Here is a 19664-nt window from a genome sequence, read left to right as displayed (position 1 = left end):
ATGTACAACAGACATTGCTGATAGTACCATGATGTACAAGAAGCATTGCTGATAATGCCATGATGTACAAGAAGCAATGTACAACAGGCCTTGCTGATAATACCATGATGTACACCAGTCCTTGCTGATAATACCATGATGTACAAGAAGCATTGCTGACAATACCATGATGTGCAACAGGCCTTGCTGATAATACCATGATGTGCAACAGGCCTTGCTGATAATACCATGATGTACAACAGGCCTTGCTGACAATACCATGATGTACAAGAAGCATCACAGTACTCAAGATAAAACCATGATGTATCACTGCAGAAACAAGTTAAAGTGAAAATAATGTTGGATTTGACTGTCGTATGAATGAATAAGATGTAGTCGTATTAATGGGGAAAAAAGTATATCAATGTACAAATATGAAATGTGTGTAATTATGGGCATGATGATGATGGACATCCTGCAAACGAGAGTTGAGTTGCTGACTCAGGGCTGGATTAAAGTTATCAAATATACAAATATTATCTACATTTATGGATCTTGTTTAAAATGATCCTCAAGTTTCAAGTTAAAAGGTGACGTGCCGATGACCTCATTGCAGTTGCGTGTTGATGACCTCATTGCAGCTGCGTGTTGATGACGTCATTGCAGCTGCGTGTTAATGACCTCATTGCAGCTGCGCGTTGACGACGTCATTGCAGCTGCGTGTTGACGACGTCATTGCAGCTGCGTGTGGTCCGAGTGCGAGTTCGATTCTTGACTCGTAGTTTCTGCAGCAGCAACATTTCTTTCCTGCTCGCTGCTGGGGATGGAATTCTTCTTCGGTCGACCTTTGGGTTTAGTTGGAGACTCCAAGCCGCCTCCCTGCAGCACCTCCACATCACAACATAAACATAAACATCAATATTCCAACCATTTACTTTTATTCCATCAAGTATTTTACCATTTACTACTATTTAAATGTTTACTTTTTGTATTGATTATTATTCATCTATTTTGTTATTTCACATTTTTACCTAATTCAAATTTTTACCTAATATTTAAAAATATAAAAATGTTAATATTTTACCAGTCATTTTTTTTATTGTTTTTAATCTCTAATTGTATTAATTGTTATCCACGTATTCAGGGATTTACATTTTTACCTAATGTATTATTTGATTATTCACTATATGATTTAAATTTTTCCTGATTTGTTATTGAAGTATTATTTACTTATTGTATAATTTACATTTTTACTTTATGTATTGTTTTATATTCACTTTTTTATTTTATAATCACTTATTGAATTAGTTATTTTTCACATATTTTATTATTTCACTATTCATCAATCCATCCATTTTCTACCGCTTATCCCTTCATATAATTCCTTATTTCATAATTATTTTATTTAAAAATGTACTTAATGTATTATTTTTTTAAATACATTTTACTATTTCATAATTACTAAGTCGTTTTTCACTTGCGTTGAAATATTGACTCATTTTATTTTTTACTCAATTTCAATATTTTACTAGTCAATATTTTATTGTTTTTAATCTCTTATTTCATTAATTCTTATTCACGTATGAAGTGATTTAAATTTTTACCTAATTTATTATTTTATTATTATTTACATATTGTATAATTTACATTTTTACTTTTATGTATTGTTTTATATTCACTTTTTTTAATTGTATAATCACTTATTGAATTAGTTATTGTTCACATATTTTATTATTTTATTATTCATCTAGTTCCATATTTTATAATTATTTTATTTACTGTATAATTTACATTTTTACTTTATGTATTGTTTTATAATCACTTATTGAATTAGTTATTGTTCACATATTTTATTATTTCATAATTATTTTATTTAAAAATGTACTTAATGTATTAATTAAAAAATACATTTTACTATTTCATAATTACCAAGTCATTATTCACTTGTGTTGAAATATTGACTTATTTTATTATTTCATTTTGAACATAATATTGTAATATTTCATCATTAACAGGACCTTTCATTATTTCATCATAAGTTATATTTCATTATTAGATCATGAGCATATTTCAGCAGGTTTGGTAACAAATTTAAATTATGAACAATAGTATAAAAGTTTTGTTTGAATGCTGCAAATAATGAAATCAAAAACACAATTAAATTGGATTTTTGGAGGAATGTGGAAAATATACATAATTTCTATGGTAATTTGTGTTTGTTTGTTTAAAGTTGGGGATCTCATGCTGGAATGTTTTAAACAGGTTGAGAGGTGTTCCACTGTAAAATAAATATTTGGATGTTACGGTAAAATTAACAGTAGTACCATTTTTCCATTTACAGTACTGCGCAGTAAAAACAACGACGGTAAACACTGGAAGCTAGAATTTTACATTAAATTAGCAGTGTTTTTATGCTAAATCACTGTTAATGGAAAAAGAGTTCTCCTTTTATTTTTACATTAGGTTTCTGGGGACAGCTGCCAGTTTTTTAGTGTAAAATCTGTCTGTTTTTTTTAAACAGTGCAGCATGTCAAAATGAATCAATGTATATATTTGTGTGCTGAGTATTAACACAATCAATAATACAATAATATAATAAAACTATTTTAAAACTTATAATAACACTGTAAACATTTGCAATAATTTCACAGCCTTTAATAATATTTTTCACAGTAAAATACTGTAACATTACAACAAATGACTTAAACAAATAGGATACCCTTATAATGCACAGCAATTAACTGTTTTTTTCACAGTAAAATAGTGTCATGATAGTCTGTGATATCACAACATGTTACTGTAAATTCAAACTGGTTTGTCTCTTATGGGGTTTCGTACACTAGATTACACATTCATGTACAGTAAGGGGCAGAATGCTGTTAAACCGAGAGAGTAATTTACTATTTAAAAAAAAAATTTTTGTGAAGTTATGGCATTTAGTTGTAACTTTATTGTAACCAATTGTAAAATATTAGCTCTGCAGTTACTGTTATTTGCTGTAAAGATATTCCATTGCAAATGTTACTTTGAAAGTAATGCAATTATTAGCCAGTCATTTGCTGTGAATCAATAACAATAGCAATAATGATATTGATTCATGAGTTGAAGTTGTTTACTTACCATTTTCTTCCACTTCATCCTCCTGTTTTGGTACCAAGTTTTCACTTGAAGCTGACTCAAACCCAAACACTCTGCAAGATCTATTCTGGAAGTCATGCAAGCATACAATATATGATATTTATGATTTCATGTCATATATCATATCATATGTACAAGTATCATGCATGACCTCTAACCACTATCAATGCATTTGAAGACTTGAAAGGTGTTCTGTGCATATTTGAACTCATTATTGTATTTGGGAGTGTGTCATGTTGTTATTATTATATGAATGCATGTAACAATTACAATGCTCAGTGGTGTGTCAAATATTACAAGTTGACTGTTCTTAGTATGTTTCTTCAATGAAGTCATAAAAAAGCCAGAAAAAGAACAAAAAATATGACATGGTAAAAATGTCATTGTAGATCAGGGGTGTCAAACTCATTTTAGCTCAGGGGCCGCATGGAGGAAAATCTGTGCACACGTGGCATTAAAACTAAAAAATTAAGACAACTTCAGATTGTTTTCTTTGTCTTACTTCGGCCAAAAATAGAACAAACACATTCTGAAAATATTACAATAAAAATATAGAAAAAAAATGTAAGTTTAGATCCATGAAGGAAAGAAGAAAGTGAATGAATGTTTATAACTGGATACATTTACATATGCATAAAAAAAATGTATGCATATTTTTCTTTTGTATTATTTTTTTAATGAATTATGACAACCTTTTTCCAAAACACAATATAGAATGTGAGCTATAACCGGATAATGCATACATTTATCATTTGTTTTCAAAATGCTTAAAAAAAAGTAGGACCCCAAAAATGTACCGTGGGACACCATTTTTATGACTTGATGGGGTCCTAGCGCCAACACTGATGGAGTATTGGTGTGTGCAAAACAGCAGCAGGAGGCTGTGGCCTGCTGGCCAGTTCTAATACTAATCACATATCATCCCGGGGGCCATAGATCATTCATTCGTGGGCCTTGACTTTGACACCCCTATTGTAGATTCACAGCAAATTTCTGGCTAAAATGTGCAGTACTTATTAGCAGTAGTTTACTGTGAAATATCTTTACAGCAAACTTACTACGGAGCTGTGATTTTACGGTTAATTACAACAAAGTTGTGACTATCCCAGCAGGCACGAGACATTAAAACGACATTAGGAACTTTTTGAGTTAGGTCCTGACCTCGAGCAACTCAAGCATAACGATGAAACAACATGTTTTTTGACAACATTTAATCAATGTTGGGTTCTGACAGTGATTTGCCCATAGAAATGTGGTCATTTCCCAACCAATATTCTACAACACAAATACAACGTTGAAACTACATGCTTTTTGACAACGTTTATTCAATGTCAGGTTGTGACGTTGATATGACCATTGAAATTTGGTCATTTCCCAACCAATATTCTACAACACAAATACAACGTTGAAACTACATGCTTTTTGACGACGTTTATTCAATGTCAGGTTGTGACTAGGGCTGCAACAACTAATCGATTAAAATCCATTATAAAAATAGTTGGCGATTAATTTAGTCAGCATGCGCAGAGGCTACTTTTTTTTTAATGTATTTTATTTTAGTTTATAAACCTTTATTTATAAACTGCAACATTTACAAACAGCTGAGAAACAATAATCAAAATAAGTATGGTGCCAGTATGCTGTTTTTTTCCAATAAAATACTGGAAAGGATAGAAATGTAGTTTGTCTCTTTTATCCGATTATTAATCGATTATTCGAAGTAATAAGACAGATTAATCGATTATCAAATTAGTTGTTAGTTGCAGCCCTAGTTGTGACGTTGATTTGACCATTGAAATTTGGTCATTTCTCAACCAATATTCTACAACTCAAACTTAACGTTGAAACGACATGCTTTTTGGCAACGTTTATTCAATGTTGGGTTCTGACGTTGATTTGACTGTAGAAATTTGGTCATTTCCCAACCAATATTCTACAACACAAATACAACGTTGAAACTACATGCTTTTTGACAACGTTTATTCAATGTCAGGTTGTGACGTTGATATGACCATTGAAATTTGGTCATTTCCCAACCAATATTCTACAACACAAATACAACGTTGAAACTACATGCTTTTTGACGACGTTTATTCAATGTCAGGTTGTGACTAGGGCTGCAACAACTAATCGATTAAAATCCATTATAAAAATAGTTGGCGATTAATTTAGTCAGCATGCGCAGAGGCTACTTTTTTTTTAATGTATTTTATTTTAGTTTATAAACCTTTATTTATAAACTGCAACATTTACAAACAGCTGAGAAACAATAATCAAAATAAGTATGGTGCCAGTATGCTGTTTTTTTTCCAATAAAATACTGGAAAGGATAGAAATGTAGTTTGTCTCTTTTATCCGATTATTAATCGATTATTCGAAGTAATAAGACAGATTAATCGATTATCAAATTAGTTGTTAGTTGCAGCCCTAGTTGTGACGTTGATTTGACCATTGAAATTTGGTCATTTCTCAACCAATATTCTACAACTCAAACTTAACGTTGAAACGACATGCTTTTTGGCAACGTTTATTCAATGTTGGGTTCTGACGTTGATTTGACTGTAGAAATTTGGTCATTTCCCAACCAATATTTTACAACACAAATACAACATTGAAACAACATGCTTTTTGACAACGTTTATTCAATGTCAGGTTGTGACGTTGATATGACCATTGAAATTTGGTAATTTCCCAACCAATATTCTACAACACAAATACAACATTGAAGCAACATGCTTTTTGACAACGTTTATTCAATGTCAGGTTGTGACGTTGATATGACCATAGAAATTTGGTAATTTCCCAACCAATATTCTACAACTCAAACTTAACGTTGAAACAACATGCTTTTTGACGACGTTTATTCAATGTTGGGTTCTGACCTTGATTTGACTGTAGAAATTTGGTCATTTCCCAACCAATATTTTACAACACAAATACAACATTGAAACAACATGCTTTTTGACAACGTTTATTCAATGTCAGGTTGTGACGTTGATTTGACCATTGAAATTTCGTAATTTCCCAACCAACAACTTGGATCCAACCTTGTCTCAATTTACAAATACAACTATTTTGCAACGTTGTTCAAAAGTCAGTTTTAAAGGACATACGCGGCCACCGCTGCTGCTCACTGCTCCCCTCACCTCCCAGGGGGTGATCAAGGGTGATGGGTCAAATGCAGAGAATAATTTTGCCACACCCAGTGTATGTGTGACAATCATTGGTACTTTAACTTAACTTAATAATCAACGTTGTATCAATGTCTTGTGCCTGCTGGGATAAGAGATGAATCAGTTTGAATTTACAGTCAATTTGTTGACTATGATTACAGTATTTTACTGTGAAATAACAGTTCATTGCTGTGAGATATAAAGGTGTTGTTATAAATTAGATTTTGATTACAGTATTTTACTGAGAAAAATACTTTTTAAGTGCTGTGAAAACCTGCCATTGTGTTTTCAGTGATCCTAAAATTGTTATGAAAAGCCTGATGCAACGTCATAGAGGAGAAATATAACCTTAGAGGAAAATCTAATTTAAAACATTTGTATGCACGTATAACACTTAAAACCTTTAGCACAAGGGTGTCAAACGTACGGACCGAGGGCCAGATCAGGCCCGCGAACAGGTTTTATCTGGCCTGCGGGATGAGTTTGCTAAGCATAAAAATGTACCTGAAATTTTTGGATGAAAGAAAGAGCTGTTCTAAATGTGTCCACTGGATGTCGCAATAGCAATTATTTGTATCTTTGTAGATGATGATACATATGTACAAAATAAACCACATGATGTTAGTACATCAGTCGAGGAAAATGAGCAAACTACATAAATAACAAACCGTAATTTGATTTTGATATATTTTTTTAATCTTGATAGATTGAAAATGATCACCAATGAGTTGACTCATGAACATTAGCACATCATTTATTCAGAAAATATAAATAACGACAAATAAGTATATATACTATTAACCGCAACAGGTAAATGTAAAAAAAACAAAAAAAAAAACAATATGATTTGTAGAATAGAATAGAATAGAAAGTACTTTATTGATCCCTGGGGGAAATTCAGCACCACAGTTCGTTTGTACAATTTCAGAATGTGATTGTTCTACTTTTGAACAAAGAAAACAATCTGAAGTTCTCTTTATTTTTAAGTTATCGTGCCGTGATTTTACCATCCGGCCCACTTGGGAGTAGATTTTTCTCCATGTGGCCCCCGATCTAAAATGAGTTTGACACCCCTGCTTTAGCATATCCGTATGTGGAATTAAATGATGGAATGGATTAACTAAATAAATCAAACAAAGCACCAATATCATTCAGTTTGAGATTGTTCAAACTACAAGTGTTCACAAAGTACACAGAACAATAATTATAATGAACATCTTGAACCCTTGTTTTTTTTTTTTTTGGAGATAAAGATTATTTATGTATTTAATATTTGTTTACTTAATATGGTATATTATTTATTTATTTATTATTTATTCACTGTTTTGTTACACCAGAGTACAAGGAAATGGGATAAAACTGCTATGATATGAAAAGAGGTAGGATTAAATAAACTCTGCTTCATCCTACTCCTTATCGGACGTGCTGTAATGAAACAACTGGAAATATGTGTGAATGCTCCAAAGCTTTCACACATAATAAATTGAATAATAAATGGACAAATTCTGGTGTAGAAAACCATATGTGTGAATACTTTGGGGCATTCACACAATAAATTGAATAATAAATAGATGAATTTTTGTGTAGAAAACCATATGTGTTAATGTTTTGGAGCATTCACACAATATGTTGAATAATAAACAGTTTCATTTTGGTGTAGAAAACCATATGTGTTAATGCTTTGGAGCAGTCACACAATAATAATAATTTGGAGCATTCACACAATAAATAGATGAATTTTGGTGTAGAAAACCATATGTGTGAATGATTTGGAGCAGTCACACAATAATAATAATTTGGAGCATTCACACAATAATAAATAGATTCATTTTGGTGTAGAAAACCATATGTGTGAATGTCTTGGAGCATTCACACAATAAGTTGAATAATAAATAGATTCATTTTGGTGTAGAAAACCATATGTGTGAATGCTTTGGAGGAGTCACACAATAATAGTAATTTAGAGCAGGCCTGGGCAATTATTTTGCCTCTGGGGGCCACATTTAGAGAAAAAAAAGTGCCTGGGGGCTGGTATATCTATTTTTAGGAACACTAATACAAAACCTCACAATAATGTCTGATTGAATGCTAAAAATGTTATGACAGACCGCCTTAAAAAACGGAATGGAATTTTAATTTTTTTTTTACTAAATGAGACAACCAGAATCTACATGAAAATAAAGAATGTGGGATTTACAATATTAACTATGAACGATAAAACACTGAATATTGACAACATATGAACGTCACACCCTCTCTCGATCGACATATTTTACAATCAAGCGAAACAATGCAACAAAAATGCAACAAACACAAAGAAATATGAACGCAAAGGGTAAAAAAAACAACCACCTACAATCCGATATATCTGATACATCACTAAGCTTTAGAACTTTGTTGTAAAAATCTGCAGTGAAAACATCACTGCAGATCATAATGGCAGCTACAGTTTCCATCTTAAAGATCTAAAATAATTTTTGGGGAATGTCCGGCGGGCCGGATTGAAAAGCTTATTTTGCCCAGGTCTGATTTAGAGAGTTCACACAATAAATAGATGAATTTTGGTGTAGAAAACCATATGTGTGAATGATTTGGAGCAGTCACACAATAAGAATAATTTGGAGCATTCACACAATAATAAATAAATGCATTTTGGTGTAGAAAACCATATATGTGAATGTCTTGGAGCATTCACACAATAAGTTGAATAATAAATAGGTTAATTTTGGTGTACAAAACCAAATGTGTGAATACTTTGGAGCATTCACACAATAATAATAATTTGGAGCATTCACACAATAATAAATAGATGAATTTTGGTGTAGAAAACCATATGTGTGAATGTCTTGGACCATTCACATAAGTTGAATAATAAATATATTAATTTTGGTGTAGAAAACCATAAGTGTGAATACTTTGGAGCAGTCACACAATAATAATAATTTGGAGCATTCACACAATAATAAACAGATGAAGTTTGGTGTAGAAAACCATATGTGTGAATGTCTTGGAGCATTCACACAATAAGTTGAATAATAAATACCGGTAGATGAATTTTGGTGTAGAAAACCATATGTGTGAATGCTTTGGAGCAGTGACACAATAATAATAATTTAGAGCGTTCACACAATAAATAGAGGAATTTTGGTGTAGAAAACCATACCTGTGAATACTTTGGAGCAGTCACACAATAATAACAATTTGGAGCGTTCACACAATAAATAGATGAATTTCGGTGTAGAAAACCATATGTCTGAATGATTTGGAGCAGTCACCCAATATTAATAATTTGGAGCATTCACACAATAAATAGATGAATTTCGGTGTAGAAAATCATATGTGTGAATGATTTGGAGCAGTCACACAATAATAAACAGATGCATTTTGGTGTAGAAAACCATAAGTGTGAATACTTTGGCGCAGTCACACAATTATAATAATTTGGAGCATTCACACAATAATAAATAGATTAATTTTTGTGTAGAAACCCATATGTGGAAATGTCTTGGATCATTCACACAATAAGTTGAATAATAAATGGATTAATTTTGGTGTAGAAAACCAATATGTGTGAATGCTTTGGAGCAGTCACACAATAATAATAATTTGGAGCATTCACACAATAATAAATAGATGAATTTTGGTGTAGAAAACCATAGTGTGAATGCTTTGGAGCAGTCACACAATAATAATAATTTGGAGCATTCACACAATAATAAACAGATGAAGTTTGGTGTAGAAAACCATATGTGTGAATGTCTTGGAGCAGGGGTCACCAACGCGGTGCCCGCGGGCACCAGGTAGCCCGTAAGGACCAGATGAGTAGCCCGCTGGCCTGTTCTAAAAATAGCTCAAATAGCAGCACTTACCAGTGAGCTGCCTCTATTTTTAAAATTGTATTTATTTACTAGCAAGCTGGTCTCGCTTTGCCCGACATTTTTAATTCTAAGAGACAAAACTCAAATAGAATTTGAAAATCCAAGAAAATATTTTAAAGACTTGGTCTTCACTTGTTTAAATAAATTCATTAATTTTTTTACTTTGCTTCTTATAACTTTCAGAAAGACAATTTTAGAGAAAAAATACAACCTTAAAAATTATTTTAGGATTTTTAAACACATATACCTTTTTACCTTTTAAATTCCTTCCTCTTCTTTCCTGACAATTTAAATCAATGTTCAAGTAAAAGTTTTTTTTATTGTAAAGAATAATAAATACATTTTAATTTATTCTTCATTTTAGCTTGTTTTTTCGACTAAGAATATTTGTGAAATATTTCTTCAAACTTATCATGATTAAAATTCAAAACAATTATTCTGGCAAATCTAGTAAATCTGTAGAATCAAATTTAAATCTTATTTCAAAGTCTTTTGAATTTCTTTTAAAAATTTTGTTCTGGAAAATCTAAAAGAAATAATGATTTGTCTTTGTTAGAAATATAGCTTGGTCCAATTTGTTATATATTCTAACAAAGTGCAGATTGGATTATAACCTATTTAAAACATGTCATCAAAATTCTAAAATTAATCTTAATCAGGAAAAATTACTAATGATGTTCCATAAATTATTTTTTTAATTTTTTCAAAAAGATTCGAATTAGCTAGTTTTTCTCTTCTTTTTTCCGGTTGAATTTTAAATTTTAAAGAGTCCAAATTGAAGATAAACTATGTTTCAAAATTTAATTGGAATTTTTTCGTGTTTTCTCCTCTTTTAAACTGTTCAATTAAGTGTAAATATCATTAATTATTAATAACATAGAGTTAAAGGTAAATTGAGCAAATTGGCTATTTCTGGCAATTTATTTAAGTGTGTATCAAACTGGTAGCCCTTCGCATTAATCAGTACCCAAAAAGTAGCTCTTGGTTTCAAAAAGGTTGGTGACCCCTGTCTTGGAGCATTCACACAATAAGTTGAATAATAAATACCGGTAGATGAATTTTGGTGTAGAAAACCATATGTGTGAATGCTTTGGAGCAGTGACATAATAATAATAATTTAGAGCGTTCACACAATAAATAGAGGAATTTTGGTGTAGAAAACCATACCTGTGAATACTTTGGAGCAGTCACACAATAATAACAATTTGGAGCGTTCACACAATAAATAGATGAATTTCGGTGTAGAAAACCATATGTCTGAATGATTTGGAGCAGTCACCTAATATTAATAATTTGGAGCATTCACACAATAAATAGATGAATTTCGGTGTAGAAAACCATATGTGTGAATGATTTGGAGCAGTCACACAATAATAAACAGATGCATTTTGGTGTATGAAACCGTAAGTGTGAATACTTTGGAGCAGTCACACAATTATAATAATTTGGAGCATTCACACAATAATAAATAGATGAATTTTGGTGTAGAAACCCATATGTGGAAATGTCTTGGATCATTCACACAATAAGTTGAATAATAAATAGATTAATTTTGGTGTAGAAAACCAATATGTGTGAATGCTTTGGAGCAGTCACACAATAATAATAATAATTTGGAGCATTCACACAATAGTAAATAGATTCATTTTGGTGTAGAAAACCATATGTGTGAATACTTTGGAGCAGTCACACAATAATAATAATTTGGAGCATTCACACAATAATAAACAGATGAAGTTTGGTGTAGAAAACCATATGTGTGAATGTCTTGGAGCATTCACACAATAAGTTGAATAATAAATACCGGTAGATGAATTTTGGTGTAGAAAACCATATGTGTGAATGCTTTGGAGCAGTGACACAATAATAATAATTTAGAGCGTTCACACAATAAATAGAGGAATTTTAGTGTAGAAAACCATACCTGTGAATACTTTGGAGCAGTCACACAATAATAACAATTTGGAGCGTTCACACAATAAATAGATGAATTTCGGTGTAGAAAACCATATGTCTGAATGATTTGGAGCAGTCACCCAATATTAATAATTTGGAGCATTCACACAATAAATAGATGAATTTCGGTGTAGAAAATCATATGTGGGAATGATTTGGAGCAGTCACACAATAATAAACAGATGCATTTTGGTGTAGAAAACCGTAAGTGTGAATACTTTGGCGCAGTCACACAATAATAATAATTTGGAGCATTCATACAATAATAAATAGATGAATTTTGGTGTAGAAACCCATATGTGGAAATGTCTTGGATCATTCACACAATAAGTTGAATAATAAATAGATTAATTTTGGTGTAGAAAACCAATATGTGTGAATGCTTTGGAGCAGTCACACAATAATAACAATAATTTGGAGCATTCACACAATAGTAAATATATTCATTTTGGTGTAGAAAACCATATGTGTGAATACTTTGGAGCAGTCACACAATAATAATAATTTGGAGCATTCACACAATAATAAACAGATGAAGTTTGGTGTAGAAAACCATATGTGTGAATGTCTTGGAGCATTCACACAATAAGTTGAATAATAAATACCGGTAGATGAATTTTGGTGTAGAAAACCATATGTGTGAATGCTTTGGAGCAGTGACACAATAATAATAATTTAGAGCGTTCACACAATAAATAGAGGAATTTTAGTGTAGAAAACCATACCTGTGAATACTTTGGAGCAGTCACACAATAATAACAATTTGGAGCGTTCACACAATAAATAGATGAATTTCGGTGTAGAAAACCATATGTCTGAATGATTTGGAGCAGTCACCCAATATTAATAATTTGGAGCATTCACACAATAAATAGATGAATTTCGGTGTAGAAAATCATATGTGTGAATGATTTGGAGCAGTCACACAATAATAAACAGATGCATTTTGGTGTAGAAAACCGTAAGTGTGAATACTTTGGCGCAGTCACACAATTATAATAATTTGGAGCATTCATACAATAATAAATAGATGAATTTTGGTGTAGAAACCCATATGTGGAAATGTCTTGGATCATTCACACAATAAGTTGAATAATAAATAGATTAATTTTGGTGTAGAAAACCAATATGTGTGAATGCTTTGGAGCAGTCACACAATAATAATAATTTGGAGCATTCACACAATAATAAATATATGAATTTTGGTGTTGTGATGCATTACATGTATCATGAAAAAAATAACTTAGTGCGGTATTTGTATTGCATGCCAAAGATCGTTTCAACGACAAACCTGTCAGGAGTAGAAAGATATTTCTGCTTCTCGAAGCGTTTTTCCAGACCCATAAGTTGTAGTTCGGTGAAGACGGTTCTGCTCCGGCGGCCTTTCTTGTTCTTCTTGCCGTCGGCGGCGTCCTGCAGGTCTACGTGAGCCCGCAGGAGGTGCAGGTCCAGCGGCACGTGGTGGTGAGACGCGCCGCCGCCGCCGTGCTGCTGCAGGGTCGAGGAGGCGGACAGCAGCGGAGGTCCGAGGGGAGACATGGAGAACTTGACCAGGTTCTCATGGTCCGCCTTTAACACTTGGAACACAACCTTTCACGTCACTATCACAGCCTTATTCATCAGATCTCTCACACTACTTTCACGTCACTGTCATAGCCTTGTTAATCAGATCTCTCCTAATATTACACTCAAAATCCATCCATCCATCCATTTTTCTACCGCTTGTCCCTTTTGGGGTCGCGGGAGCCTATCTCAGCTGAAAATCATCACTGCCTCAAACATTCATATATACATACACGTATTGTAAATCAGCACATTCGTTACAAATCTGAAAATATGTATTTCTATTGAAACATAATTATTACCTACAATTAGAGATGTCCGATAAAATATCGGTCTGCCGATATTATCAGCCGATAAATGCTTTAGAATGTAGAATCGAAAATTATCGGTATCGTTTTTTATCTGTATCGTTTTTTTAATTTTTTAAAATTAAATCAACATAAAAAACACAAGATACACTTACAATTAGTACACCAACCCCAAAAACCTCCCTCCCCTTTTACACTCATTCACACAAAAGGGTTGTTTCTTTCTGTTATTAATATTCTGGTTCCTACATTATATATCAATATACAGTATATCAATACAGTCTGCAAGGGATACAGTCCGTAAGCCCACATGATTGTGCGTGCTGCTGGTCCACTAATAGTACTAACCTTTAACAGTTCATTTTACTCATTTTCATTAATTACTAGTTTCTATGTAACTGTTTTTATATTGTTTTACTTTCTTTTTTATTCAAGAAAATGTTTTTAATTTATTTATCTTATTTTTTAATTTATTTTTATTTTTTAAAGGACCTTATCTTCACCATACCTGGTTGTCCAAATTAGGCATAATAATGTGTTAATTCCACGACTGTATATATTGGTATCCGTTGATATCGGTATCGGTTGATATCGGTATTGGTAATTAAGGGTTTGGTCAATATCGGAATATCGGATATCCCTACTTACAATAAATGTATACTACGACAAATTCAAATAGAAGGTGTTGTTAATTACACAATATAATTTATTTTAATTGTCATGTGTAATAAATATTGAAATATGAGACGAGTATAACATCACGACTAAGAAAAATGATTTGCATATTAATAACTTTTAGTGTGAATGTTGTCGGTCTATCTGTGTTGGCCCTGCGATGATTTTGCGACTTGTCCAGGGTGTACCCCGCCTTCCGCCCGAATGCAGCTGAGATAGGCTCAAGCGACCCCAAAAGGGACAAGCGGTAGGAAATGGATGGATGGACATCACAATAAAATACTGCCTCAAACATTCATATATACATACACATATTTTAAATCAGCATATTCGTTACAAATCTGAAAATCTGTATTTCTGTTGAAAGATAATTACTTGGCACTCAGCAACAAAGGGTTGGAGTTGGGGGTTAAATCACCAAAATGATTCCCGGGCGCGGCGCCGCTGCTGCCCACTGCTCCCCAAGGGGATGGGACAAATGCAGAGGACAAATTTCACCACATCTAGTGTGTGAGTGACAATCATTGGTACTTTAATCTTTAATCTTATTTACAATAAATGTATACTACGACAAATTAAAATACAAATTGTTGTTAATTACACATGTATTTTTTTAAATGTCATGTGCAATTAATATTGAAATATGAGACAAGTATGAATAAGAAAGATGATTCGCGTATTAATAACTCTTACATCACAATCAAATACTGCCTCAAACATTCATATATACGTACACGTATTTTAAATCAGCACATTCGTTGCAAATCTGAAAATATGTATTTCTATTGAAACATAATTATTACTTACAATAAATTTATTCTATGACAAATTAAATTAGAAATTGTTGTTAATTACACAATATTTATTTTTTTAAATGTCATGTGCAATAAATATTGAAATATGAGACAAGTATAAAAATATGAATAAGAAAGCGTATATTAATAACTTACAGTACAGACAAATTGTAATAATATGACTCAGCGCGTTAATACACAATTAAACTCTTGTGTTCTTGAATGTATCCAACACATGTTATTATTCATTATATTTATTATTATTTTGGCATTATTTACTGCTTATTGCTTTTGTGGGTTTTTTTAACCGTTTGTCTCTTTCGCGCTATTATTGATATGCGCAATGATGATGAAAGTCATATTGTATTCTGTTATTTCATTATTACTATTATTATTATTATTATTATTATTGTAGCATTATTAGCTGCTACGTATTTGCTGCTGATTGCTGGTGTTTGTGTGTGTTTTTTGTTTTTTTACCGTTTGTCTTTTTCGCGCTATTATTGATATGCACAATGACAATGAAGGTCATATTCTATTCTATTATTTCATTTTATTAAGGATCAAATACAGCGACTTTATTGTGACTTAATGATAAAACTAACTTTTTACACGGCAAGAAGACATCATTTTTGTCAAATTGCTCCTTCAGGCTCATAAATTGTGAAGCTATATTTAATATCATCTTTGATGACAATTATTAATAAACTACAATTAAAACTGGGCGGAAAAAACTGCAAAAGGCGTCAGAAAACCAAGTTATTTGTGCGTGAATCATAGACACGAAGATTACAAGATTGGACGGAAAAATAGTCTCAGTAGAAAATATCTTGAACGAAATGATTGTTTTCATGTTGGAATATTTTAATATTGTAATGTTTGAATGAACTTTATTTTGTAACATTAAAATGTTTTACTAGCATTAGCACTAATGTTTCACCTTTTGAATTTTATAATGACATTAATGTTTTATATTAGACTGTTTAATCATTTTAGAGTGTTTTAATATCTTTTAAAAACGTTAGAAGGTTTTGATGACATTGTTTTAATAATATTTAATAATAGAATAACATTCAAATGTAATATTAGAACAATTCAATACAATTCGAATGTTTTACATTATAATGTTTGAATAGCCTTTATTTTATAACATTAAAATGTTTTAATAAAGCAATATCAGTAATGTGTCACTATTTGAATTTTATAATGACAATGTTTTATATTGGAATGTTTCATAATATTAGAATGTTTAATCATTTTAGAGTGTTTTGATATGTTTTAAAAACTTTAAAAGGTTTTGATACATTGTTTTAATAATATTTAATAATAGAATAACATTCAAATGTAATATTAGAACAATTCAATACAATTCGAATGTTTTAAATTGTAATGTTTGAATAACCTTTATTTTATAACATTAAAATGTTTTAATATAGCATTATCAGTAATGTGTCACTATTTGAATTTTATAATGACATTAATGTTTTATATTAGAATGTTTAATAATTTTAGAGTGTTTTAATATGTTTTAAAAACGTTAGAAGGTTTTGATGACATTGTTTTAATAACATTTAACAATAGAATAACATTCAAATGTAATTAGAGCAATTCAATACGATTCGAATGTTTTACATTATAATGTTTGAATAACCTTTATTTTATAACATTAAAATGTTTTAATATAGCATTGTCAGTAATGTTTCACTATTTGAATTTTATAATGACATTAATGATTTGTATTAGAATGTTTAATAATTTCAGAATGTTTTAAAAACGTTAGAAGGTTTTGATGACATTGTTTTAATAATATTTAACAATAGAATAACATTCAAATGTAATATTAGAGCAATTGTTTTAATATTAGAACGTCATACCGTTTGTAACATTAATGCTTTAATTTTAGAACGTTTTAATAACATTGAAATGTCTTCAGTAGTATTAGACTGTTTTATTATTACACTATTTTCATAAAATGTTTAATAACATATACAGCATGTTATGAATACTTTTGGAGCTGTGTAAATATTGCAAGGCATGTTTTGTTTTGTGAACGCCTCACATGAATGTATATATAATAATAAAGAATAGAGCATGCAACAATATATTATTATTTTTACTTGTTACATTACAGGCCTTTTGCGGAAAAAACAAAGCTGCGTCATTTAGAGAGAAAGAGAAAAAATGTAGGTATCTTTTATACATATCTAAGATATATATTTAACTGTTAGATATATGTTTAACTTTTTAACATAGGGGCTTAATTGTTTTAGATTGTTAATAATAATAATAATTATTATTATTATTATTATAATAATACAAGTAGACATGGTCTGCGAGTTCGGGTGTACAAATGTGAAGAAGTATATAATTAAATACATCCATCCATTTCCTACCGCTTGTCCCTTTTGGGGTTTGGAGTGTCATTAGAAAGAAAGAAGATGATATTTACCATGCATGCTGTGAAAGGCTGCAGTGGACAAGAGCGTGTTGACTCCGAACTTGAGAAGTTCTCCTGTGGGAGCAGAAAGTTTGTGTGGATGTTGTAGTAGTTGTTGTTGTTGGTGGTGGTGGTGTTGTTGTTGTTGTTGTTGTTGGTGATCCGTGAGGATTTCCTCCATCATGAAAGTTCTGTAACGGTGTGTTGTCCTGCACGCTTGCACGCACAGAGAAGACATCATGTCTGCAGGACGATGCATCTTCTACTTCTTCTACAGCTAACCACTTCTTCTACTCATGGAAGAAACATGCCATAGTCCTGCCGCTGGTATCTCCGCTGCACTTCTTGGACTTCTGCGAACTTTCTGCTCCTCTTCGTGGTCCTCCTCTTCTTCTCCGAGAAAAGAAAAGAAGGAAAGAAAGAAAGGAAGAAAGAAAGAAAGTCTTCTGGTGGGAGGATCTCCACTTTGCTGGAGACTATTACTAGGCTCCACCCCTTTTTTGACGTACATTTCAACTTCTATCAACTATCACACGCACACTAATTCAGCGTAGTAGGGACAAGCGGTAGGAAATGGATGGATGTGTTGATAAATATATTTATGTAAGTTGTATGTGAATGTGATGAGTCTTACAGCATTAATGTGTTTACAAATACTGCATTTTAACATGTATACTTTGCACACGTTATTGTGTGAATGCTCCAAAGCATTATTAATGTGTGAATGCTCCAAAGCATTCACAAAGTGAATGGTTTTCTACACCAAAATTCATCTATTTGTTGTGTGATTGCTCCAAACCATTCACACATATGGTTTTGTACACCAAAATTCATCTATTTATTGTATGAGTGCTCCAAATTATTATTATTGTGTGAATGCTTATGGTTTTCTACATCAAATTCATCTATTTATCATTCAACCCTTTGTGTGAATGCTCCAAAACATGCACACATGGTTTTCTACACCAAAATGAATCTATTTATTATTGTGTGACTGCTCCAAAGCACTCACACAAATGGTTTTCCACACCAAAATTCATCTATTTGTTGTGTGAATACTCCAAAACATTCACCTATCTGGTTTTCTACACCAAAATTAATCTATTTATTGTGTGAATGCTCCAAAGCATTCACACATATGGTTTTATACACCAAAATGTATCTATTTATTATTCAACTTATTGTGTGAATGCTCCAAAATATTCACACATATGGTTATGTACACCAAAATTCATCTATTTATTATTCAACTTATTGTGTTATTGCTCCAAAGCATTCACACATATGGTTTTCTACACCAAAAGTTATCTATTTGTTGTGTGAATGCTCCAAAACATTCACACATATGGTTTTCTACACCAAAATGCATCTATTTATTGTGTGAATGCTTCAAATTATTATTATTATTGTGTGAAGGCTTTGTTTTCTACACCAAAATGCATCTATTTATTATTCAACTTATTGTGTGGATGCTCCAAAGTATTCACACATATGGTTTTCTACACCAAAATTAATCTATTTGTTTTGTCAATGCTCCAAAATATTCACACATATGGTTTTCTACACTAAAATAATCTATTTGTTGTGTGAATGCTCCAAAACATTCCCCTGTATGGTTTTCTACACCAAAATTAATCTATTTATTATTCGACTTATTGTGTGAATGCTCCAAAACATTCACACATATGGTTTTCTACACCAAAATTCATCTATTTATTCTGTGAATGCTCCAAAGCATTAAATAAAGCATCCAGTAATAAATA

General features: G+C 31.5%; 1 protein-coding gene across 1 annotated transcript; it reads right to left on the bottom strand.

The window, feature by feature from the left end:
• Window positions 1-703: 703 nt before the first annotated feature.
• Window positions 704-18412, bottom strand: barx1 (BARX homeobox 1). Its single transcript, XM_062037571.1, has 4 exons — window positions 17914-18412; window positions 13416-13701; window positions 3100-3184; window positions 704-867 (listed from the first exon to the last, which is right to left on the bottom strand). Exons 1-4 carry the CDS (start codon window positions 18158-18160, stop codon window positions 712-714), a joined length of 774 nt encoding a protein of 257 aa, XP_061893555.1. The 5' UTR covers window positions 18161-18412; the 3' UTR covers window positions 704-711.
• Between the last annotated feature and the right edge of the window lie 1252 nt (window positions 18413-19664).

The sequence above is a fragment of the Entelurus aequoreus genome, linkage group LG26, assembly GCF_033978785.1.
Source record: "Entelurus aequoreus isolate RoL-2023_Sb linkage group LG26, RoL_Eaeq_v1.1, whole genome shotgun sequence".
In the NCBI taxonomy this organism is placed as follows: domain Eukaryota; kingdom Metazoa; phylum Chordata; class Actinopteri; order Syngnathiformes; family Syngnathidae; genus Entelurus; species Entelurus aequoreus.
The sequence above is the reverse complement of the archived record's forward strand: the minus strand, read 5'-3'. Positions and strand labels throughout refer to the sequence as shown.

What these genes read in the sequence shown, in the direction of transcription:
- barx1 (XM_062037571.1), bottom strand. Translation starts at nt 18,160, where the DNA reads ATGCATCGTCCTGCAGACATGATGTCTTCTCTGTGCGTGCAAGCGTGC. An exon ending in AGCCTTTCACAGCATGCATG is followed by an intron (nt 13,702 to 17,913) that starts GTAAATATCATC and finishes TTGTGTTCCAAG; the next exon opens with TGTTAAAGGCGGACCATGAG. An exon ending in TATCTTTCTACTCCTGACAG is followed by an intron (nt 3,185 to 13,415) that starts GTTTGTCGTTGA and finishes CATGACTTCCAG; the next exon opens with AATAGATCTTGCAGAGTGTT.